The following is a 24,618-nucleotide window of genomic DNA, read 5'->3' as shown; positions in this document are numbered from 1 at the left end:
CTCTGTCCTCGTCTGAGCTTTAAGCCCTGGTTGGTTTTCTTTAAACTTCTTTTTAAACTTTTAAACTTTTTTTTAAACTTCTTTTTATTGGGTATTTTAGATAGATTAGGCAGCTTGCTAAACACTGTAAACACACTGGCTCATTTAAGCCCAATGACAGCCTTGTGAGGTAGACACTTCTCTCCCCATTTTCACACAAGAAAACTGGGTCTTGGAAAGGTTAAGTAGCCTCCTAGGAACCACACAGATGGAAACCAAGAGGACCAGGATTTGACCCCAGATCTGCTTGATTCCAGAGCTAAAGGCTTAGCAAGCACCATGTGATAACCTACCCAACTTTATCCTCATTGGTGCTTTTCTTTCTGAAAGTAGCATTTTAGATTGGAGAAGGAACTGGCCTGAGAACCAGGTGAGTTTTGTTCTAGAATCTGAGCTGTGTTTTAAGTAGAGCCAACCTTAATGTTATAGAAAGAAAATGAGACCTAGTTTTGTTTTGGGTGTTGGTTTTTGTTTTTGTTTTTTTGTTTGTTTGTTTGTTTTTGTTTTTACTGAGTTTTGTATGACCTTACACTAATCAGTTAACCTTTCTGAGATCCCAGTTTCCTTATCTATAAAATGAGGGAAATAAAGAGATCATTCATGTTTCTTGTCTAAGGTTCCTTATTGAGCGGAGCCATAGTAGTCATGTATCTCATCTCCCACCTGATGCCTTTTCCTGCCACCTCCATATTCTTGCCAAAGAATAGTCCAGCCCCTGTCTGAATATCTAAAGTCAGGGCTAGGTGTATTCCACAGCTGTACATGTTTTGAGCTGGTCTTACTAGGAAATTCCACCTTTAGCCTTGTTTTTCTCTCATCAAATCTCCATGTTATGCTACCAGTCAGTCATTTAATTGATCATTTTTAGAGGGGTAAAAAATGTGGAGGAACAGTATGCATATATTTCTAATACCATACAACGTCCTTCTGATTGAATGTAACTTTTACCTTTAAATAAGTTGTGCCTCTTGTTCTCACTGATCTTTTTCACATGAAGTACACAGCTGTCTTCTGGGCATACTGTGGCTGTGATGGGTATCGACTTCACACTTAGATACTTCTACAAGGTTCTGATGGACTTACTACCAGTTTGTAACCAAGATGGTGGCAACAAAATAAGGTAAGCCCTTCAGGGACATCACTTCCCATCTATCTGCAAAATATAAAGAAAATGATGTCTGATATCTCTAATTGAATGGCAACCACATTGTCATGATCAAGACCAGAAAGTCAATCCATGGCCTGGGTGTTCGATTACAAAGTTTTTGTTCTTTCATTTTTCTAAGATGCATGCCATTTATGATATAGACAAACAGATTTGTCTTTTTTTTTTTTTTTCTTCAGATTTGTCTTATAACAAGGATAGTAACTGTGGCACAGAATTCTCCTAAAGCTCTTGTTTCTCTCAGAGTCAGTAATTAGAAGTTTCCCAGATCTTGGGTGCTAGGAAGACCAGAAAGGGTACTTTTGATGTTAACTTAGTTAAGCCAAAGTCTGTGGGAATTTCAGACACTTGGACTGTTCCCTTTTACATTTCCCCAGAAAGAGGCTTGCAGAACTAAAAAAGCCTTCACCTCCTAATTTCAAAAGAACGTGTCTGATCAAAGCAAGGGTATTCCCTTGATTTAATGCAGGCCACTTTTAAAAATAGCTTTCTTATTTCACTCTTATGGCCCATGCTTCACATCACTGCTAAATTTCACATTGGCCTGAATAGGGAAATGCAGGATTCATAGCAAACTGTTGGAATGAATGCAGAGTAAAATAGAGCAGCACATAGTCTTGGTTAGAGCAATTCTAGCTTTGCTTTAGTGTTTCCATCAAATAAGTTTTTGTATGTCCCTGAAGATTATATTTTATGTATATTAATCGTCAAAGAAGAAATTGTATGGTTTAAAGCTTGTGCCTATAAATACCCAAGGCAACTTCCTTCAGAGTAATCCCTCCTCTGAAGAAAGACTAAACTTGTCATTAATCCTTACAAAAGATTTTTGAGTTCATCTTACTGGGGCTAAGTAGACACATTCTATAAAACTAGGTAGGTGGCCTCAGAGTCAGGTGTAACTTTATTACTATAAACTGTATACTAGGTAATCTATCGCCTCAAGAGTAATAATGTATCTGTTGGGGTCCCTGGGTGGCTCAGCTGATTGTCTCTGACTCTTGGTCTCAGTTCAAATCTTGATCTAAGGGTCATGAGTTCAAGGCCCATATCTGTCTCCATGCAGGATGTAGATCCCACTTTAAAAAGGGGGGGGAGGGGAACGCCTGGGTGGCTCAGTGGTTAAGCGGCTGCCTTGAGCCCAGGGCGTGATCCTGGAGTCCTGGGATCAAGTCCCACATCAGACTTCCTGCATGGAACCTGCTTCTCCCTCTGCCTGTGTCTCTGCCTCTTTCTCTCTCTGTCTCTCATGAATAAATAAATAAAATCTTTTTTTTAAAAATTAAATTAAACTTTAAAAAAAGAATAATGTATCTGCCTGCCTGCCAGCCTTCAGTGAATTTGTTTCAGTGGATATTTACTGAGATAAATGCAATTTGTTTCAGGGTTAGCAAGATAAATGCTCTCTGAAAGTGTAGAAAGACCATGTATATTACTGAGAGATATCACTTGTTTTGGCACAGGTGCTTCATAATGGAGGACAGGGGTTATCTGGTGGCACATCCAACCCTCATTGACCCCAAAGGACATGCACCCGTGGAACAACAGCATATTACCCACAAGGTATTTGTTGCAAAGCCGACGGCTCAGTGCTCCCATGGCCTGTGGTTCATTAACTACATGACTTGTGTTTTCTGTCTGCTTGGCCTTATTAGGAGCCCTTGGTAGCAAATGATATCTTGAACCACCCCAACTTTGTAAAGAAAAACCTGTGCAACAGCTTCAGTGACAGAACAGTTCAAAGATTTTATAAATTCAACACTAGCCTTGTGGTAAGTTGATCCCTTATCATCTCACATCTCATTCCATTGCAGAATATGAAATGGAATAATAGTTAATATCTGAATATGACTCCTGGCTGTTTCATGGCCTAAAATTATAGAATGACAGGACAGGACCGTAGGCCAGCTCCCTAGCTTGACCAGAATGGGGTGTAAAGCCCAAATTGGAAAAGTGAATGTTTTAAGGTTTCACACTTGATGTTTTGTTTTAGTTTTGTTTGTTTAAAGACTCACCCAGTAGAAACCCTTTGAAATGTCTGCTGAGGTCTGTTCCCACACTCTTATGTAAATATGTGTGGCACCATGTGTTCCCTTCTTCCTGTCTTCTAGAGATCATGCAGCCTCCTTAAATTCCTAAGGCCAAATTAGGTCATTTCTTGGTCATCTTACCCAGTTAGATGGGAGCTCTCATGTAGATCATCTAAAAATAAATTCATTTTTTGTAGCTTAGAGTACTCTAAGTATTTGATTTGAGAGAACTGCAAGCTTACCTAGATATTATTAAAGATCTTAAGAATGTTCCTACTAGTTTGTCAATAGTCTTAGCTGGAAAAGAGCTAAAATACATAATGACAGAACCAACGTTCAAAAAGTTGTTCACAAGAAGTAAGCTTTTTATTTAGGACAGGTATTCATATCATTGAATGTATAATTAAAAATTTTAAAGATGTATTGGGTTGACTGAAAATTCTCTCAGAAAAACAATAGCAAAAACAATTGGAATAAAAGAGTTTAAAAAAACAAATAGATGAATAGGATAGTGGGTTCAAAGGAAATCATTATTACTCTGTTTAGACTTCACAGCATTCTAAGGAACACTCTCTTTAAAGAGGACATTGACAAACTTGAATGTAATCAGAAGGAAGCTGCCAAGCAAGATTGTTCTGTGAGAGTCTGATTTACTCTGTATGTTCTACCTTTTATACAGTGATTTCCTGAGTCTTCAACAGACAAAGCCAGGCTACTCTGGGAGAAATTTTTCAGAAACGCAAATTTTAGTGGAATATGAATTAGAATAATTTCTTAACAGCTCAAGGTATTCCAAAATGGAACTGGAACATTTCTGGGTAGTGGAGCTAAAAGGATGATAGGCCTATCTTAATGCTGATATGGTGGGGCGGGCATCTTCCAGGCAGTGGAAAATTCATCTAGACCTCCATCCAGTGCCACATTTCTCAGTTAGGCTTATCCTCATCATGCACATATAAGGGATGACTGGCATGGAAACAAGCATGGGATTACATAGTTGGCCTACTACATTGGACACACGTGCAGAAAAGAATAGCCATATTCAACTTCCCAGAGCTGCTTTTGAATCTTTGGTTTTCTCTATAGTAGACTAATCTGCCATTTCAAGAAGTTGGCTATCACATTTTCTTGCTATAGAATGAAGAAAAGAATGCTTGCTTTAGTTATTTAAATATTATTTATTTTTTAAATATTCTGGAAGGAAATTGGACTCTTAAAAGAGTCTGGGGTTTTTTCATTCTAGAAGAAGAGAGGTTTGTTATCCAAGATGGCTCAGAGGTTGCATGTTTTCTGGTGGATTAGGTTTGCCTTTGAATACATTTTAAACTATTCCTTACCTGAATGCTGTCTTTCATTGTTTTTTGCAGTTATCTTCATGTTATGGTGTAATGTGTTTTAAAAAAAAATTACAAAACAGCTATAAAATTTTTATCTGTATAAGCATAGATATGAGAATAAATAAATATACACAACTGTTAAGTGGGACCTGGGAATTATCTCTGATATTAAGAAAAAAATTCTATTATTCCAGCTTTCAGCAGTAACCATATATTACTTTTGTAGTCAGAAATAAAGTTTTATTGTAAGCTACTTTCAGCAGTTGGTTGAAGAGTCGTTTTCACCACGGTAGGGATGAATCTTCGCATTGTTGTCTGTCACTTCTGACGCCTCCGTTGTCTCTAGGGAGATTTGACGAACCTTGTGCATGGCAGCCACTGTTCTAAGTACAGACTGGCAAGGATCCCAGGAACCAACGCGTTTGTTGGCATTGTCAATGAAACGTGCGACTCTCTTGCCTTTTGTGCTTGTAGCATGGTGGATCGGCTCTGTCTCAACTGTCACCGGTAAAAATGCAATGGGTCCTCTTCTCTGTTTATTCCACTGTTAAATATCTGAACTGATGCCAATCATTTTGACGTGGCATCTGCCATATAAACAGAAGACACAGGGGGGTGCCCTGGAGAAAAAGAAGGTCCTGGTTACGGAAGTATTTCTAGCTGTGCAGTTTACAGTATCCTTGTCCAAAGAGTAATGAATTAAGGCGAATTATATGTTTAAACCGTTGGTCACAGCTTCCTTTTAACTGTCCCTTTTAACTAGCTCACATTTTCTTCTCTTTTCCTTCTTCTGGTACATATACAATACAAAGTTTGTTATTGATCTTCTGCATAGTGATTTTCCTTTTGCCTTTCAGAATGGAACAAAATGAATGTGAATGTCCCTGTGAGTGCCCTCTAGAGGTCAATGAGTGCACTGGGAACCTCACAAATGCAGAGAACCGGTAAGATAGACATTACATCAATATGTGTGTTATATATATATTGTACACACACACAGAGAGCCTCCTCTATAGATTTGTTTGGGGTTGTGGTAAGAAGATGATTGATTCTAATGATGTAACTGTTCACTGAGTCAGATTTCAAGCCTTAAAATGAAGTCCTTTTTCAGGTGTACATTTAAATGCTGTGAAACGTTAAAATTATATGTGGTCTGTACGAAAGCTATGAGACTATTACAAGCAATCGCTAAGTGTCTGCCAGGTGTCAGATACTTTATGCACATTAAATCACTTAGTTTTCAAATTAACTTTGTGATAAATCTTGTAGGTATCTTTCACACACATGCTTACACCTCATATGGTATTTTTTACATTAGTGACAAATCTTAAGACTACAGTTAAATAAGCTGGGGTTAAATCCCTTCTCTAGAACGTAAAGGAAAGAATCTGGGTGTACTGATATGTTTAATCATAGAAACTGATATGTTTAAGCATAGAAAAAAATGTCTAAAAGGGACCCTCATGAAACTATTAATAATGATTACCTTGAATAAAAGAGATTTAGAGTAGCTAGTCAGGGGAGGTAACTTTCACTTCTGATTTTTTTTTAATTTTTTTTTTTTATTTATTCAAGAGAATACACAGGAGAGAGAGAGGCAGAGACACAGGCAGAGGGAGAAGCAGGCTCCATGCAGGGAACCTGACGCGGGACTCGATCCCCGGTCTCCAGGATCACGCCCTGAGTTGTAGGCGGCGCTAAACCGCTGAGCCACTGAGGCTGCCCTCACTTCTGATCATATACGTTCATGTTTTGTGGGATATTTATGGCTTCCTTTTTTTATATATATTTTTTTTTCTATTGTACATAAGGATGAACAAACTAAAGTTCAGAGTGGTTAAGTGATTGGCCCAAGGTTACATCTATTTAAGTGGCCAGGATTTAAACCCAGATCTATCTGACACTATCAAGGGCCAGAGGCCTGATGAGTTTGGAATGTGAGTGGTTATTGGTCCTAACCTCCAGACTTGCTCCTGCATAGAAACCCAAGCTGTGAGGTCCACCAGGAGCCGGTGACATACACAGCTATTGACCCTGGCCTGCAAGATGCCCTTCATCAGTGTGTCAACAGCAGGTGCAGTCAGAGGATGGAAAGTGGGTAAGCATTGCCCGTTGCTTGCGTTTACATCAACATGATCACTGCGGGAGTAGAACCTAGTGAGGAATGGTGACCAGCAGCCTCATTGAGCTTTTCCAGCTGGTATTTATCATTCTCCTTCTTAATGTTTTTTTAAAGGTGTACCAATTTTTCAGACCCAAAAGTGATTCTTATGAGCCTTTTATCCAGCAGGTTTAATGTTTTCCAGTTTCTACTTGTTGTAGCTAGTTGGCGTTTGTACTATATGTTGGTCATCTCATCTGTGGATGGGAAAGTTTACTCTTGAAATAAAAGGAATGAGAGAGGACATGGCACGAAGAAGCACAAGTGAGGGGGGCAGGAACTCTTAGGGTTCCTGAAGCAGAACCCAACTCTACATGGTGACACACTATAGCTCATCAATTCTGTTTTCTTAGAGAGTAGATCGGCATCATGATAGCTTGGAGAACCAAAAACTACATGTCCCTTCATCCCTCTCCCTTCTCTCTAGGATAGATATTTGGGACTAGCCATCATGCGAATAGTGGCTATCGTGGACTACAGGGGTGAGGGGTGATTGTTTATTGTGACTGCAGATTGCCCCTTGATTATCAACATTCAGTGGGTAGGAGGGCAGCCAGTTCTACTTTTTTTTTTTTTTTTTTAAGATTTTATTTATTTACTCATGAGAGACACACACAGAGAGAGGCAGAGACACAGGCAGAGGGAGAAGCGGGCTCCATGCAGGGAGCCTGATGTGGGACTCGATTCCGGGACTCCAGGATCACACCCTGGGCTGAAGGCAGCGCTAAACCACTGAGCTACCCAGGGATCTCCCCCAGTTCTACTTTTAATGCATGTTTTAGCAAAGAAATGGTAGAGTATCGGACTGATTAATTTGGGATGTTAGGCAATAACTCAAAATTAGTTATATTTGAGAAACACTGCACACATCCTCTTTGAGTCCTAATATGCTTAACGTATTAAAAGTTCTAAGAAATTGGCAGTAAGGAAACTGTTTAATTTATCTAGTATTTCCCCAATCTATTTGCCCATTTTTCCTCCCCCCCCTCTTTTTTTCCCTCTCTTTTAAATGACCCTATACGTGGGGTCAGGCCAAAGTCTAACAAACCTTGGGGCCATTTGGTCTTTTAAGATGATTTGAAATAATCCTGCACTAATCTGTGATGTGTGGATTTTTGGTATGATCCACAGAAAGAACAGTTTAATTTCTCTCATTTTCAAGCTGTTGTGAGACATAAAACAGCTATCCCATGGCAGACTATTGGCCGTTCTTCTTTTATAAGGAAAGGGAACTAAAGCTTGAGGACTTACAGGACTAGTAAGTAATGGCACTCTTGAGAGCTGTCTGATACCCAAGTCCATCTGCTCTTCCTTGGCAGGGACTGCTTTGGTGTGCTAGATTGTGAATGGTGCATGGTGGACAGCGATGGAAAGACTCACCTGGACAAATCCTACTGCGCTCCCCAGAAAGAATGCTTCGGAGGAATCGTGGGAGCCAAAAGTCCATATGTGGACGACATGGGAGCAATAGGTATGTTTATTGGGAACACAGAATATTTTGATTTCTCAATCCTTTTTTTTTTTTTTTATCCTCTCCAGTAGGACAAAACTCTTAAAATGATCCTCAACCCTATTTTCCTGTTTCCTTTGCCAGTAGTTTGTACTTACAAAACCAAGGCACATAATTACCTTCAAAGCTGGCTAGATATTCTGTGCCGAGTAAGCAGCCATTTTTCCTGCCAAATTTTACAAGCCTGGAATTCGTTCCCATAAAGCTTGTTTTGAGAACCATCAGGCCTGATTTCTACATGGCTGAACTGTGGAGTTTGTTTGAATGTGAGTCCCAGCTGTCAGAAGAATGGGGCCAGAGATGGGTGGAGTGACCGCTGCACGTTGGTCTCCTGCTGTAACCTTCCATCACCATGTTTGCAAAGCAGAAGTCTTATGGCTACAAATCAGTGCTTAAGGTCTTGGAGTCAACAGAAGCCCAAGCTATCTCATGTGGCCTGGGTTAGCTCAGAGGGGTGGAAAGAGACACTGTAGGGAGGAACATGTCTGGGATCAAGCCTCCAGACCTCAAAGATAACTACCTGCCTACCTCCTTTGAGTCTTTCTCAGTGTCTCTCTGGAGCTAGCACAAGTTCCTAAACCTTACCTGACAGGTGAGATATTTAAACCTTTTCATTTGTTTGTTTTTTAAACATCTCCCCACATTAACCTGTCAGCAGAAGAAAAGCTCCTCCTATGTGAAGCAGGGTCCTGACCTCACATAGAATTCTTGAACCAGGTGAGGACCTAGTTGGAATGACCTTGTTCAAAGACATCACTTTATATACCCCCCTGCAGTCTCCTATGCGACAGTGCAAATAATGTCTTAAAGGGAACCCATTAGCTTTGAAATGGGATCCTTTTTTAAGGGTCATGTGACTGACCCACAGGCATAAAGGGCGCCAGGTACAATAAATATGTGCTCAGAGGCCTAAGGAACGCTCAGCTCTGTACTCCATGACTTCTCTTCCAAGAGGAGCCCACACCCCGAGGAGCCAGGCTCTTAGCCCTGGGCAGCACAAATTTTCGTGATTCTTACCTCCTCACTGTTTTTAGTAGTCCTTGTCTGGTGTGCTCTTACTGTGCTGAGCAACCAACATGTCATTTGAGAACCAGGGACTAAAGGAATTCACTACTCCTATGTTCTGTTGGGTCCTCTCAGCCTTTTTCAGAACTTAAAGCAGGTGCTCTTGTCTCCACCAAACCCCACCCCACTCTATTTCTTCCCATCTCATCTTCATCCCCACTTGCAACCACAGTTGGGAAATCATTACAAGGACATCTGTTTGTTTATTTTAACAAAGGCGATGAGGTGGTCACACTGAACATGATTAAAAGTGCCCCCGTGGGTCCCGTGGCTGGGGGCATCATGGGATGCATCATGGTCCTGGTTCTCGCTGTGTATGCCTACCGCCATCAGATTCATCGCCGGAGTCATCAGCACATGTCTCCTCTTGCTGCCCAAGGTGAGCTCCCAATGAATGAGTCCAAAGCTCCTCCAGGAGGCAGCAGCCTCCCTGGTGTCCTTCCAACACCAGAAGGACAGTAGCCGATTGCATAAGCTGCTAAGCATTTAGGAGAACAGCACTTCATTTTCTGCTTCCAGGGAGTATGATTCGTGAGTCCCCAAAGCCTCCTTTCCTCCTTTAGCCCACGGCTCATTCTCTAGTAGCTAGCTAAACCCTGTGGGCTTCATTTTGATTCCCCATAAAATCCCTAGATGCTCTCTCCTCTTACACAGGGCTAAGCTCCCACCTCCCGCCTCTGGAATAAGCCAGTGAGGGAGTGCTGGGCAGTTGAGTGGGAAGTTTTGTTCTTCCCTCAACTCAGAGGTGGGTTCTCTTTGCTGTCCCAGACAGGTAGAGCAACGATACCCTGAGCCACTATTTGCAAGACCATGAATCTGTTCTGTTGTCGCTAGTATTACATAGTGTGAACAAACACATCCAAAGCAATAATCACATGTCTTAAATGGGATAAGTAATCGAAGTCAGATACAGAATGATTAATCTGCAATCATGGCTTCCATACCAACTGTTTAATGTGATATCTGTGCTCACAAATGAGCACAGATACCACATGTCTATAGACCCCTTCCTTCTTTTTCAGGTACATTAGTAGAGGATTAAAGATCCGTTGACCTCTACATATTCTTTTCTCTCTTTTCTTCAGAAGTTAATTTCAGGTGTCTCTCTTGATTATTCGTGTCTGGCACTCCCTCTTCTGATTCCTGCTCCTTCCTCCTTTAAAAAAAAAAAAATAGATGGGACATCAGCTGATTGTCTTCCAAGTTTAGATTCGTTCATAATAGAATGCTGTCACCCAGGCATCAAACGAGCACTTCTCAGGGTATTAAAGTGGGTGATTTTGTTTGATTAAATAGTCATGTTTCTCTCTTTTTAATGATGGGTAGAAATGTCAGTGCGTATGTCCAACCTGGAAAATGACAGAGATGAAAGGGATGATGACAGCCATGAGGACAGAGGCATCAGTGAGTATTCAAGCTGCCTCGTAGCGGAACGTGCCAGCAGGAGGCTAACCCAGAATAAACGCTCCTTCTTATATCCTTTTGGCTTATGTTAGAATTTAAGAATCTTTGACATGACCAAGGTTTTTCCTCCCCAATTTTCATTAGACTTAAGTGGAGGTGCTTGCTTTGTTTTAAAAAATCTTAAAAGATTTCATGATGTTCCTTTTTTGCATGAAGTGCTTTGACCTAAAATACCTCCCCCTACCTTTTCTTTCTCCTCCTACTTGCTTTCCAGCATAATATTATTTCAGAAAGCCAGAAATCAGGTATACGTTGTTTTAATCCCTCAGGGTATTAAATGTATATAATTTCACGGGGGTGGGGGAAGACTATCAAAAGAGAGTTCCTTTAGTATTGAGATACATACCCTGGCCTTCAACTATATAGAACATATCTTCTTAATGCATGTTGGAGACCTGTAATTAGGGACCTCTCACTGCCACTAATCCTCACAATTAAAAAAAAAAAATTTACTTCTATCTCTTCAAAGACTAGCTCCCCCAAAGTGTGAATGAGCCTGTTCAGAGTAAATGTGCTTGATATAATAAAGATACTGGCATAAGAGTGACTAACTGCCCTTGCTTCCCACAGTCAGCAATACTCGATTTATAGCTGCAGTCATCGAACGACACGCACACAGTCCAGAAAGGAGGCGTCGCTACTGGGGTCGATCGGGAACAGAAAGTGATCATGGTAAGGTCCGGTTCCTTCTGAGGAACCTGGTGGGCTCCTGTGGTCCATTACTCACACCCACACTTCTCTTTCCTCTTCTGTACTCAAATTCATTACTTTGACATAGTTTTCTAAAGGACACATTCCAACATAGCATGTTTATAGGAGCCCAAGGGTCACTTTGATTACGTCTCCGCACTCCCAGATAATTGAGGTGACCTCTGGGCACAGAGATTGCTTTCTAGATGTTCTCCATGTGTAAGGATTCACATTCTCTAAATGGAACCTGCTTTCTCCTCCACTTACCCTTGGGAATTGGCATCCTCATTGCTCCTACTACCCAGTGTGGTTAGTTGACAAATACCAGCATCCTCAAGGGCGCTCTCAGCCCATGTGCACTTGGGCCATGACAAGAGTCTGTGCTTCCCTCTGACATTCTGCACCCTGACCTCCAGCCATGCCTGGAAGGTACAGGGAAGGATTCACCAAGAAGACAACAATTTGCATTGGACCTAAAGGATGATAAAAGCTGGGGGCAAAGGATATTATAGGCAAAGGAACTGGTGTATATAGTTAGTCATGGAGGTTGTATAAGGTGGCTCTAAGATGCTCAGCAAGGATTGGGGCTAGATTGGGAAGACACCAAGGCTGAGGGAGCTGTAGTTCAAGTCCACATGCTATACCAAAAAGATTTGGCCACCACTGAGCTTCTTACCTTGCCAGGGTTTTTATGGCTTAGCATCACAGAGAACTACAGACATGTTGGAGCGGCAGGAGTGTGGGACCTTTCCTGTAATTGTAAGATCTTTTTATTTTTCATACGGTTGTTTAATTTTCCAGAAATATTTATTTTCTTCCAAGAATCAGGTCTTTTTTAAATGTGTAAATAATGGATTTATACCGTTTGACTCTTCTTTCTCCATATCTACCCTGGGGGGAAAAAAGGGATGTCTTCAAGCAGTGTGCTCCCACTCCTGTGCTAACAAATGCAGGAATGGGTATTCATCAAGGCGACCAGTGTTGCCTTTTACATTGACAGCCAGGTATTCAAATTCCCTTTGGAAAACAGGAGAAGCCAAAACTCTGATTATAATTTGGAGGCTCCTAATTTGGGCTTTGAATGACATTGTTCCCACCAACTAAGTAGAAACCTCAGGTTTCTATGGAGAGTCAAAGCACAACTTAAATTTTTCAGTTTCTTTGACTTTCTGCTTTTTTTTTCCCCCTTGTAAAAACCTTTGAACTTGCATAAATTCATTCTGCCAGCCAGTTCTGTGCCTCTTCTCCTTTGAATAATAAAACAGGTTTGAGGCTACTAAAGTTCAACAGAAATAATTTCTTATTCAGCAGAAATACTGAATCTTTTCTCTCTCTCTCCGGATAGAAATTGCTTCAATACGAAATTGAAATTCTGAGTGACGTTTACGATGATCCATTAGCTCTCCCATTGTCTTAGGAAAATGGCATATGAAGCAACAGCTTAGATAAAAGAAATAGTGCAGTGTCAGTATCTGAAAGCTAAGGAATCTAGCTAAGGGCTTGCTTTCTTTCATTTTTCACAATAATTGGATCCCTGTTATCCCCGAGGAATGAAAAATAGTTTCTTGTGCCAACAGAATGCAACACCAGAAGCAATGGAAGGCATTGACACTCCAAATAATTCCAAATGTACCACAAAATCAATAGCGTTTAACTGCATGTTGTCCTATCCCTGAACCTGTACAGTGGGTCACTAAAAGTGCTGGCATCAAGTTCTAATGTCCCTGCGATGCTGAGAATAAGCCATAGGTGCACACTGAAATAAGGAAACTTAATTGAGTGGCTTTGTTAGCACACTTCTTCCTCAGCTCTGTGTTCTTCTCCTTGGTGAACATACTGGGCATCTGCATTTTGCACAGTGGGAGGGACCTAGTGAAGGGGCAGCTTCATTTCTGTGAGGCAGACTTGGGTGGAAGAGCTTATAAAATAGGGTCAACCCTCACTTGGAACCCACCTCTCCCCTTTGCAGATTATGAGGTCTTAGGCTCCTTTGGACCTTGGTGTCCTAATAATTAAAATGGGAATAGAAATTTCTCCCTGGTACAGTTGTAAGCATTAAATGCAATAACATAGGGCAGGCATGTTGAGCTCAGGGTTGACCTCCCCCACCTCCATACCCACTCTGCCCTCAAGGAATTTACAATCTAACAGGAAACTGTAAATGAATGCATGTATTCATGAGACTGATAAAAGGCTGAATATGACAGCTTCCTTAAAGGACCAGAACAAAGAAGATAGGGAGATAATTCACTTTTATCTGCACCTAAATCCAAGAAGTTCCCTGGGGGGAAGGTGAAGGTGGCATTGGTGCTGGCCCTTGAACTGGTAAAATTGTAGGGCCCCGGTTCTTTGCAAACCCAGTGAGCATATTTACACGTGAGTCATTGGGTCTGATACACAAAAGGAAACTCGAAAGAATAAAGTACATAAATGTATAAGTACTGAACATACTAGACTTTCATGATAGGGTTCAGAATTGTGATATTCCTAGAATTAAAACTGAATGTTCCCAAGCCAAACTTGGAGACTTCAAGCTGTGTTTTTATTTAGATATATGGTTGACCCTTGAACATTGTGGGCATAAGGGGCACTGACCTCCCTACTTCAAACCCTCACAGTCAAAAATCCATGTATGACTTGTGACTCCCCAAAAACTTAGCTATTGATAGTCTGCTCTTGACTGGAAGCCTTACCAATAACATAAAACAGTGGATCAACATACATTTTGTATTTTACATGTATTATATACTGTATTCTTACATAAAGTAAGCTCAAGAAAAGAAAATCACAAGACAGGGACGCCTGGGTGGCTCGGCAGTTGAGCGTCTGCCTTCGGCTCAGGGCACGATCCCAGAGTTCCGGGATCGAGTGCCACACTGGGCTTCCTACATGGAGCCTGCTTCTCCCTCTGCCTGTGTCTCTGCCTCTCTCTGTGTCTCTCATGAATAAATAAATAAATAAAATCTTTAAAAAAAATAAAATCATAAGAGAAAAATGCATTTACAGTACTGTCCTATATTTATGGAAGACCAGCCTACACGTGGACCCATGTAGCTCAAACTCCTGTTCAAGAATCAGTGGTATTTCATGTGGCCAAGAGAGTTTTGTATTTCAAAGGAATCTTAAGTTTTCTATCTTAAAAAAACTACTCAAAAATGGTCTTTGAAAGATAGAATTGTTTTTGTCAATATTCTAAGACCACTTAGAATAATTGTTTTTAGCACTCGACTATTTAGTGTTATGCTCACAAGCAGTGGTTAAAAACAATTCCTACCTACTGATGTTTTTAATTCTGTATATGCTCTATCCATTATCTCTTCTGAAAATACCGTATTCTAATTCACAGCTGGCTTATTTTTAATTCAAAAACCGCCAATGTATATTTGTCCTTGTGAATTCATGTGTTGGTTACAGTCTTGTTAGAAACTTTATGCAAGTATATATTAAGCAACATTTTTTTCTTTGCAAAGGGGAAATTTCCTCCTAGTGACTCAAATTCCAAAAAGCTTAAAAGGCAAATGCTGAGCCTTGATAACATGGTCAAAAGCTACCCAGTGCACCCCGAGACCATTTTCTAGAGGTGCACAGATATCCTCCTGCAGTTACTGTCTGTGGCCACAAGGTGGGGAGTGAGTCCTCAGAGGGACCTTCCGTCCCTACCCATCAAGAGAGCTTTCTCAGGAACCATCAGCTGAGTATGTAAGCAGAATACGGAAGAGCAGCAGCCTCATCTTGACTCTTCTATTCTGTCCTGAAGCCTCCTTTTTGCCTGTGGTCATCTTTGCAAAGACTTGACTGTGTGCACATTTGGATAGTAAAGAAATTTGTCCTTTGAAAGCCTTTGCGGATATCCTCTGTGTTTTAAATGGTGCTTCCCCCTCCGTGAATCAGACTGAGTCCGTCTTATTCATCACTGTTCCCAGCATTCAGCAGAATTGCCTGGTGCTAAGTAAACACTACATTTGTTAAGTGAGCGCATGTGTTTGGCTTTTTCCTCCTCCTCCACAGCTTGCTATCCCTCCCTCCAGACTGTCATTAATTATTGAGCTAAGAGGAAGCCTGAGGAAGTTACAGAGGGGTTGGGTGCTGCGGAAATGAAACAGAATGTCCTCAGAGCAAGTGGTTCACTTTGGAAGAGGCTCTGCTGGGGGTTCCCATCAGAAAGCAAGGGCAGGAGAAATGGGGGGTCCCTGAGTTGCATTGGGAATGCTACCATCAAAACCACCCTGAGCCTATGGCCAGCCAGGTTCAGAGCATCCCTGGAATCTTGAATTGGAACACCTGGGCAGGGCCCAGTGAGTCCTGGAATGTCTTCATTAGTAGGTGAGACCGTTGAATGTCACACCAGGTAAAAACCACAGATAACTAAAAAAGCAAATGCCATTGCTTCGGGAGCATAGTAATGTGATTTTGAAAAATGAGGTGCCTGCTTTGTGGGAGGCATTGTGTTGAATGTTAGGAGTACAGAAACAATTTGCTGACAGACAAGATAGCCCTGAAGTTTATTATATAGTAGAAATGTAAGATAGAGGGCAGCCTGGGTGGCTCAGTGGTTCAGCACCGCCTTCAGCCCAGGGCCTGATCCTGGAGACCCGTGATCGAGTCCCACGTCGTGCTCCCTGCATGGAGCCTGCTTCTCCCTCTGCCTGTGTCTCTGCCTCTCTTTCTTTCTCTGTGTGTGTGTCTCTCATGAATAAATAAATAAAATCTTAAAAAAAAAAAGAAGTAAGCTAGAGATGTGCACTGAATGCTATTTAAACTCACAGAAGGGGCATCCAACCCCATGTGTGCTGAGGGCTGGGCTTTGGGCTGCTTCCCAGAGAAGACCTTTAAAAATTGAAGCATGAAGCACAATAGCCAGATGAAGGAGGGTGGGAGGGTGAGCCAGGCAGAGGGCCTGTCACGAATGTGCAAATTAGTTAACAGTTACCGTGGGTGCTTGTAAATGAGAGATGGGAAGCCATTCAGAACAGATCTGGAGGCAAGGTAAAGACGGCCTGGTGCTACAGGTAGGCCAACAATAATCAACCGAGACACTGAGATTTTGCTAAAAGTGTATTTTCCACTCAAGCCCCCTGCATGTGAAGCACGTGGTAGCGCAAGCACACAGAGAGCACTTCGTAGCTGGAGATTCAGAGCTGCCACCCGGTCTCACATTCCAGACCAAGCACTGCCAAAGCTGAGAAACTCACTCTGACTCCTGATCCCTTATTCTTGAGGAGAGGCATCATTTCCCTAGCCCCTGAACCTAGAAACCTCAGCCTTATCCAAGGATGTCAACCCTCCTGGCATCTTCACCAGGCAAGTCCATTTGGCCACCCAGTTCAGCCTGCTGTGCACTCGAATGGTCTCTTGAAGCCAGCCACTTGCTCTACTGTCACACTGCTACCGTCCCTTCAGGTCTTCTCTTCCCTGGGGCCGGCACTCCAGCCTCCTGTCCTCTTAGCTGATCCCTCCTTCCTTCTGTCCAGCCTCCTCTTTGGCACGAGGGATCTTCAAGCACATGTGATGTCCTGGCCACCCTGCTTTACCCCCTTGCCTGTTAACCTAAATCCCAACTCCCAGCTCCACCAGCCACCTTGACCTGGTCTGAGCCTATGTGTCGGGCAGTGTCTCCTGCATCTTTCTCCCCCATACCAAGCTTTTTATCATCCCCTCAAGCCCACTAGAGATTTTCAGGCTACCGTGTCCTTGTGTTTGCTTATCTCCTGGCCTGCAGTACCTTTCTATCCCTCTCTTTACCTAACGAACACCTTCTCTCCCCCGAGGGCTACCTTAAGTGTCCTTCTCAGGTATAAGCCAAGTTAACCAGCTTTGGTATTCCTTTCGGTAGGCCTCTGTTTTAACACCTGTTTTCGTGCCCTTCTTGACCGTGGGCTTCTCAGGAGCTGGGGCCTCACCGTTACCCCTTTTTGTGTTGAGCCCCCCACCTGGCACCAAGAAGGCTCTCTGACGGTAGACCTATTCGTCAGTGAACTCCCCCTCTTCTGCCCTGACTTCTCATGATCAACACTCCTGCATTTCTTGCTAGACATCTCCACAGACTCTCAAATCAAGATGTCTAAAGCAAAAATCATTTTTGTCCCTGAGACCTGGGATCTCCGAGTCTTACAATCCTGACTCAAAGTCGCTGTGCCCTTTACTCCTCAAGCACCGCCCCCACCACCACATCCCCCTCACTTGTAATAGCTAACCAGCTTCTCTTACTTCTGCTCCTGAGATACTCTTAAATCTGTCCAATTCCATACTTCGTTTTCTTAGTCTCCCATCTGTTGAAATAACCTCCTAACGGTCCCCCCTCTCTCCTTTTTATCTTCTAAGCTGCCACCAGAACTCTCTTTGAAACACAGAAATTCATCTATTTTTTTCAGCCTGCTCCAAATGTTCTGTTGTTTCTCCATTTTCTCTGCTTTGGCATGGCCTTTATAATCTGACCAGAACTCACCTTTCCACCTCCTGCCATGTCCTCCAGCTACCCACAAGCACTACCTTCTCGCCACGTGATATGGGAATGGCCTTGGCACTTCATAGCTCCATGGCTATGCTCCTCTGTCGCCTGGCTCATATCCACCTACCAAACTCCTGCACATCCTTTAAAGCCCAACTAAAATATGAATTTTTCTGTGAAGCTTTTTCTTTCTTCCAGCCAGAATCGGCCATTCCATGTTCTAGGTTTCAGTTATACCTCAACTATAGCACTTAACCATCATCTGCATTAGAATAAACCTAGCTTCACGAGTACGTGTCTCCTGTTTGGTTGTGAAATCCTCAAGGAAAAGAGACCTCTCTTATTCGTGTTTCATTGTCTCCCTCTCTGGCCCCATAATGGTCCTCTATAAATGAATAATTGAATGGCTCTATGCTTGTATTGGCTTTATTTCTCAAGCGCTAGCTTTTAAAAGCTGCTTCTGCTGGGACCAGTTTTCACCATGGTGTCTCCGGCAATGCCAGACACCGTACCTAGCACATAATAGGGGCACAGTAAATACTCGTTGAGTTGGACTGACATCAATAATTCTGTCATTTGAGAAATGTTTCATTGAGGACGGAGAATTGCCTTTCGCATTTTTGCACAGAGCATACATTTTCAACTACAAACTATTCTTGCTTGGCTGTATGCAAGCACATCAATTTTGCAGCCACAAATGTGACTAGCGCTACCCATGGGTAAGTGCTGATTGATGCTAACCGTAGATGCAGTGGAAATATTAATGAGCTGTCACTTCTCAAAATTTTTAAAGGGGATTTTTGCAATATTTAAAAACATGCCAGGGTTCTTGGAATGGAATCCTTTGATCAGCAAGGGCATTTTCTTTTGAAACATGTATTACTTAGAACACCGAAAGAAATTAATCTTTAAATACGGTGAGCCAGCTTACACAGAGAATAGTTGATTCCGTTGCTGGTTGCTATGGGTATATGTGGAGTTAGTATTTCATTGGGTGGGACTTTGGGCAAGTTCATTAACCTCTCTGATCGTCATCTCCCTCCCTTGTAAGATGGATGTTAAGCTACATACCTGGCTGGTGTGTGGGAACCCCAAGATGCTGGTGCCTGCTGTGGAGCAGGTGTGCAGATGATGGCGGCAGTTGTTTTTGTTCTCATTGTGTTGTGACATCACATTCAGGCCTATTGGAGCCCCAATTTCCCTCCACCTAGGCCCCACCAATTCAATCTGAGCCCCATTATGACTTTTTTTTTTTTTTTGAGGCTGCCTTTTTTTTTTTATCTTTTCCTTTATTTTAAATAAAATTTATCTCCGGGAAAAGTGTAGAAAGAGAGCTTCCAAATGTCAATGGTAGTCCTCTGTGGATTAGAGGGGATGTGTGGTGATGTTAGTTGCTGTTTTGTTGATTTGGGGATTTGCTTGTGTATTTTTTTTTTCTTATCTGTGCTTTCTCAGGTATCTAAGATGATTATATATTATGTGATTGTGAAAAAAGAATGGCTAATAAAAGATCTCCTTAAAAATAAAGCACTTTGGGCAGCCCTGGTGGCTCAGCGGTTTAGTGCCGCCTTCAGCCCAGGACATGATCCTGGAGACCCAGAATCGAGTCCCACTTTGGGCTCCCTGCATGGAGCCTGCTTCTCCCTCTGCCTGTGTCTCTGCCTCTCTCTCTCTCTCTCTCACTCTCTGTGTCTCTAATAAATAAATAAAATAAATAAGGCGCTTTAATGTCTGCAAATGTTTGCACCCATGTAACACAAAGATAGGAACATCTCCCAGTGCCCTAGAAATCTTAAGTGAAGTTTCCCTGCATCTGGAAGCTCTCAGCTGCCTGTTCTGTTCCTTTTCTAGGTTACAGTACCATGAGCCCGCAGGAAGATAGTGAGAACCCTCCGTGCAACAATGACCCCTTGTCGGCGGGGGTCGACGTGGGAAACCACGATGAGGACTTGGATCTGGACACCCCGCCCCAGACTGCTGCCCTCCTAAGTCACAAGTTCCACCACTACCGCCCCCACCACCCCACGCTGCATCACAGCCACCACTTACAGGCGGCCGTGACAGTACACACTGTCGACGCAGAATGCTAACACTCCTCACCTCCATGAGAAGACGGGATCTGGGAGCTACAGAATGTTCTGGAGGGAGAAAGAGCCAGCATCAGATACTCCACAGCGAGAGACCCCTTGTGTTTGTGTTTCGTCCAGAGTGCTTTAACTCATTTCCTGCCTGTTCATGTGTTTCAAAAGGAGAAACATCCACAAAATCACGCTTGTGCAAATGCAGGGCTGGCTCTGAGACGGAGGGGAAGGAAGCCTGATTAATGAACCTGCCATCGTACTAATGGAATGGAACAGAAGGCAGACCTCCAAACACAGAGACGGAACCTATAAATGAAACATTGGGAACCTTCGTTAAGCTGAGCCAGAGGAATGTTCTGAGGAGCCAGAAACATTCGGCTCTCCTTAACTGGAAGAGCGAGAAATGTGCCCTGCCGGAGACTGGGAATGGGGCACATCCAGAGAGAAATGTGCGCTTGGAAGATGACGCTTTGTTTCTTAGCGGTACCTAGATGCCGCGGTTGCTCTATGGAACTCCTGTTGAGCTCTAAATGATGCATCTCAACATTTCTAAGTAAAGGATTATTTTTCTACTATTTATTGAACTTTCAAACATTCTCAAACTTTGGGGGAAAGAAAAAGAAACACATGAGAAATTTTCAGCGGTTATCCCTAGCTGTTTTGTGTGTGATGAAGTGGTTCTTTGACTAAGGAGTTCTGTTATTTAAGTGACACCATCCCACTGCCCCACTCCACAAAATGGGAAAATGAAGAAATCTTTCTCTCTGACTTGTTTACATACATTTTCTTTAGAACACCGTTTCACGGAAGCACATCTTTATTTGTGTAGTGCAGTATTCTTTCTCTGCATTTGACAGAGGTAGAGAGGACAAAGGAATCCAAAATGTTTTTAAAGAAATTTTGTTTCTCTTTAACTCAGTTCCATTCCCCGTACAATGCTTTTCTTAGATTTCTACAAAACCTAATATTACAACCCCAGCCTTTCAGCTAAGGGAGGGATGGATTTCTTCTCCTGGTGTTAGAGACTATATATAAATTTTTAAATGTCCCATTTTGATTGTGAGAATATTGAGTACATACAGGAAAAAAAAAAGATTTTAAAATTCAAAATTGATTCTTAAAGGTTTCTTTTGACGTCCTGGTTCAAAGCTGCTGCCAGTTATCCAAGAAGTTAACCACCAAACCACTTTGTGATGTAGACAGAGATTAATTCAATCTGGCTAATATAACATGGGACATTGTAATTTTAAAGTAGTGTTCTAATTACAGTGATGTATTTTAGATTCACATTTTGTGATTCAAATATGTTATAAAGACATTCTTGCACCGTGTGTGTGGTAAATCTCCGTTTATACGTAGTTGGAAAAAAATTCACTGAATAATGTTTTAATGATAGGGTATTACGATATAATGTAAAAAACAATTGGTTCTTCAACAGTACAGAAAGTAAACTATATGCGTGCTATCAGGAAACCCCTTCATACTGTGTATAAATTTGCAGTCTAGTGAAATAAACTGTATGAATGGACAGTTTTAGTGTTTATAGCGATTTGTTAATGTACCACTTCTTGTGCCTCAAGGCCAATTACATTCACTTTGTAAGCTAGCAGATCAGTCCCCAAACTGAAAGTAGGCCTCCTCTCGATGCTGCTATTAACTTCGGGGGTTTCTGGACATCATGATAAGCAAAAAATTTAAGAATACAGTGGGTGCAACTAAGAGCAAGTATTAAAAAATGCGGAATATGGCACCCCCGTCCTTGCTAAGCATCTTACATTCAGGTCAATAATAAAGAAATGGTTGCTCTCAATTTGCTGGAGAGAACGGGTGACTTTCCTGTCTTTCCAGAAAATTAAACCTCTCCCTGGGATACCCATTTATTTCTTGAAGTTGAGAACACTTGTGTGATGACACTAGCTTCTTGATAGGGGGGGAACGTGGGGTTTTTCAAGAAAAGAACCACAAAACTCAGAGCTTAATAAAATATGTTGGAGCCTACTCAAATGTGAGAACAGAAATGCATTTTGTGTCTTTTGAGATAAATATCTCCCCTGTCCTGAACTTCAGTAGAAAGTAGGTGAATGCTTCTACCTGAAAAGAAAACAGAACTGTGTTTTCCAGCCTCTCACCCAGATTTGGGAGATTTTGCCTTTCTAAATTCCCTTTTGTCTTCTCCCCCAAGTGTTGCATACGGTGCTGTTTCAACATATGCTGTTCCTGTTCTTGTGTTCAAAGAACAGTTATATTTTTGGAAACTTTATATCACAGTGACCTATATTGGTGGCTCTTGCCCCTCAGATAACATTGCATGGTAAACGCGAGCCTTCCCTGAAATCCTGGGGAGGGAGGTCCTAGCAATGCCTTCTCGTTCACTCTTCATGCCTATAACCAGCGTGCACATCAGCGTAGACAGGTTTCGACAGCTAAAGGTGCCCCGGGTCACTTGATACAGCCAGAAAAGGGAAATTCCTGTTTGTGGCCCAAACAAAACAGGGTTCAGACCCATCTAGCTCTCAAGTATGTGTTCCTCTGTTTTCTTGACACATTCTTTTTAGACAGTTTGGAAAGTGTGGGGTTTTTTTTTTTTTTTTCTCTGCCTTCTGATTTAGTTTGAATACTCAACTAAGCCTTATTAATATTTTCATTTGAAAAATGTCAAATTTACTCAGATTTATTTTGCATGTTGGTGACTGATATGTGGAAAGAAATCCCAGAAGATCACTTAAGCTCATTTCCCTGTGGTGATGGGCTGCTCTAATGATTACTCTTTCAAAAAGAGGTTGGGGGGGGGGGGGGAGAAAAAACACATCTGGTAGAGTAATATAATCAAAATGTATCAACCCAGTCTCATCCGTGTCATCTTTGGTCTATTTCTGAAGAGGAACAGTGATTTTCCTGGCTGAAATACAATGCCATTTTCAGATTTTTTTTCTGACTTTTCAGTAAAGAATATTAAGTTGAAAGATCTATTTCTACAGCTGTTAGAAGATGGTCTGTTTAATAGCTAAAGTGTGTGTACCAATAGATAGAGCTATATATGCATCTGAAACTTTTAAGTCTTCTTCCAACCTCCCTCATTGTCCTAAACTGCTAATTAGGGCCTCTCACACCCACCCCACCTTATTTCAGTGTTTCCTAACCTTTTTAAAAATTCATTATTGCCACCATCGTCAGGAGAAAATTTTGATTTAAATTCACCCTTACAAGAAGTTAAATAGTAGCAGAGAAGATTTTGTTGCATGGCATGGAGCTTGGGAGGCTTACAAAACCATGGTAATTATTTGATTTCTTCCCCCAAGAACCTATTTCTTGATGTGATCTATATCTTTGTTCATGCTGTGTGTGTTTACTTTTTCCCCAGCTTTATTGAGGTTTAACTGACATGAAAAGATATTGGGGCTCCTGTGGCACCATGGTGGCTCAGTGGTTGAGGGTCTGCCTTTGGCTCAGGTCGTGATCCTGGGTCTGCAGGCTAGTCCCACAACAGGCTCCCTGCGGGAAGCCTGCTTCTCCCTCTGCCTATGTCTCTGTCTCTCTCTGTGTCTCTCATGAATAAATAAAATCTTAAAAAAAAAAAAAAAGATATTGGGACTCGTGGGTGTTTCAGTCGGTTATACATCCAACTCTTGGTTTCTGCTCAGGTCTTGATCTCAGGGTCATGAGATTAAGCCCTGCATCAGGCTCCACACTCAGCATGTAGTCTGCTTGAGATTCTTTCCCCCTCCTTTTCCCTCCCCTCTACCACTGCTTGTTCTCTCTCTCTCTCTCTCTCCCCCCCCCCCATCTTTAAAATTATAAGGTATCTAAAATTGGGCAGCCCGGGTGGCCCAGCGGTTTAGCGCCATCTTCAGCCCAGTGCCTGATCGTGGAGACCCAGGATCGAGTCCCACATCAGGCTCCCTGCATGGAGCCTGCTTCTCCCTGCCTGTCTTTCTCTCTCTCTCTCTCTCTCTCTCTCTCTCTCTCTCTCTCTCTCTCCCCCCTCCCTCCCTCTGTGTCTCATGAATAAATAAATCTTTAAAATATGTATTTAAAGATACATTTAAAAATATGTATCTAAAATCTACATCATAGTGATTTGATATATGTATTCATTGTGAAAAGATTTTCCCCATTAACACTTTCTTCATTGAATTTTTGGTGAGAACATTGACATTCTCTTCTCTACTCTTAGCAAATTTCAGTTATTACAGTACAGTGTTGTCAACTCTAGTGACAATGTTTTACATTAGTTCCTCAGACCTTATTCATCTTAGAGTGAAACTGTGCCCCCTTACCAACTCCCCTATTTCTCCCACCCCTGTAGCCCCTGGCAACCACTTTTCTACTCTGCTTCTGGGAAGTGTGACTTTTTTTTTTTTTAATATTCTACATATAAGTGATACCATGCGGTGTTTATATTTCTTTGACTTATTTCACTTAGCATGATGTCCTTAGGGTCCCTCCATGTCAGAAATGGTTGGATCTCCTTTTAAGGACTGAATGTTTATGTTTTTTGACCTACTTTATGTTCTTTTCTGCTCTTAAGAGAATGATCTGCTCCTCTGACCTCTGCAAATCTCCATTTAAATGCAACTTCTAAAACGTGGATGGAACTGGAGGGTGTTATGCTGAGTGAAGTAAGTCAATCA

General features: G+C 41.9%; 1 protein-coding gene across 1 annotated transcript in view; it reads left to right on the top strand.

Annotated features, from left to right (window-relative positions):
• Positions 1-21,517, top strand: part of CACHD1 (cache domain containing 1) — a 200,450-nt gene extending 178,933 nt beyond the window's left edge. The window contains exons 17-27 of the mRNA XM_035717022.2: positions 1,037-1,159; positions 2,665-2,764; positions 2,857-2,973; positions 4,915-5,075; positions 5,426-5,512; positions 6,550-6,666; positions 8,049-8,200; positions 9,522-9,683; positions 10,631-10,708; positions 11,339-11,440; positions 19,758-21,517. Coding sequence (XP_035572915.2) covers positions 1,037-1,159; positions 2,665-2,764; positions 2,857-2,973; positions 4,915-5,075; positions 5,426-5,512; positions 6,550-6,666; positions 8,049-8,200; positions 9,522-9,683; positions 10,631-10,708; positions 11,339-11,440; positions 19,758-19,996 — 1,438 coding nt within the window. The 3' untranslated portion in view covers positions 19,997-21,517. The remainder of the gene's footprint in view (positions 1-1,036; positions 1,160-2,664; positions 2,765-2,856; positions 2,974-4,914; positions 5,076-5,425; positions 5,513-6,549; positions 6,667-8,048; positions 8,201-9,521; positions 9,684-10,630; positions 10,709-11,338; positions 11,441-19,757) is intronic.
• Positions 21,518-24,618: the final 3,101 nt, after the last annotated feature.

Source organism: Canis lupus, chromosome 5 (assembly GCF_003254725.2).
Source record: "Canis lupus dingo isolate Sandy chromosome 5, ASM325472v2, whole genome shotgun sequence".
Taxonomy (NCBI): Eukaryota; Metazoa; Chordata; class Mammalia; order Carnivora; family Canidae; genus Canis; species Canis lupus.
Note: the sequence above shows the minus strand (reverse complement) of the source record. Positions and strands in the feature narration are given on the sequence as shown.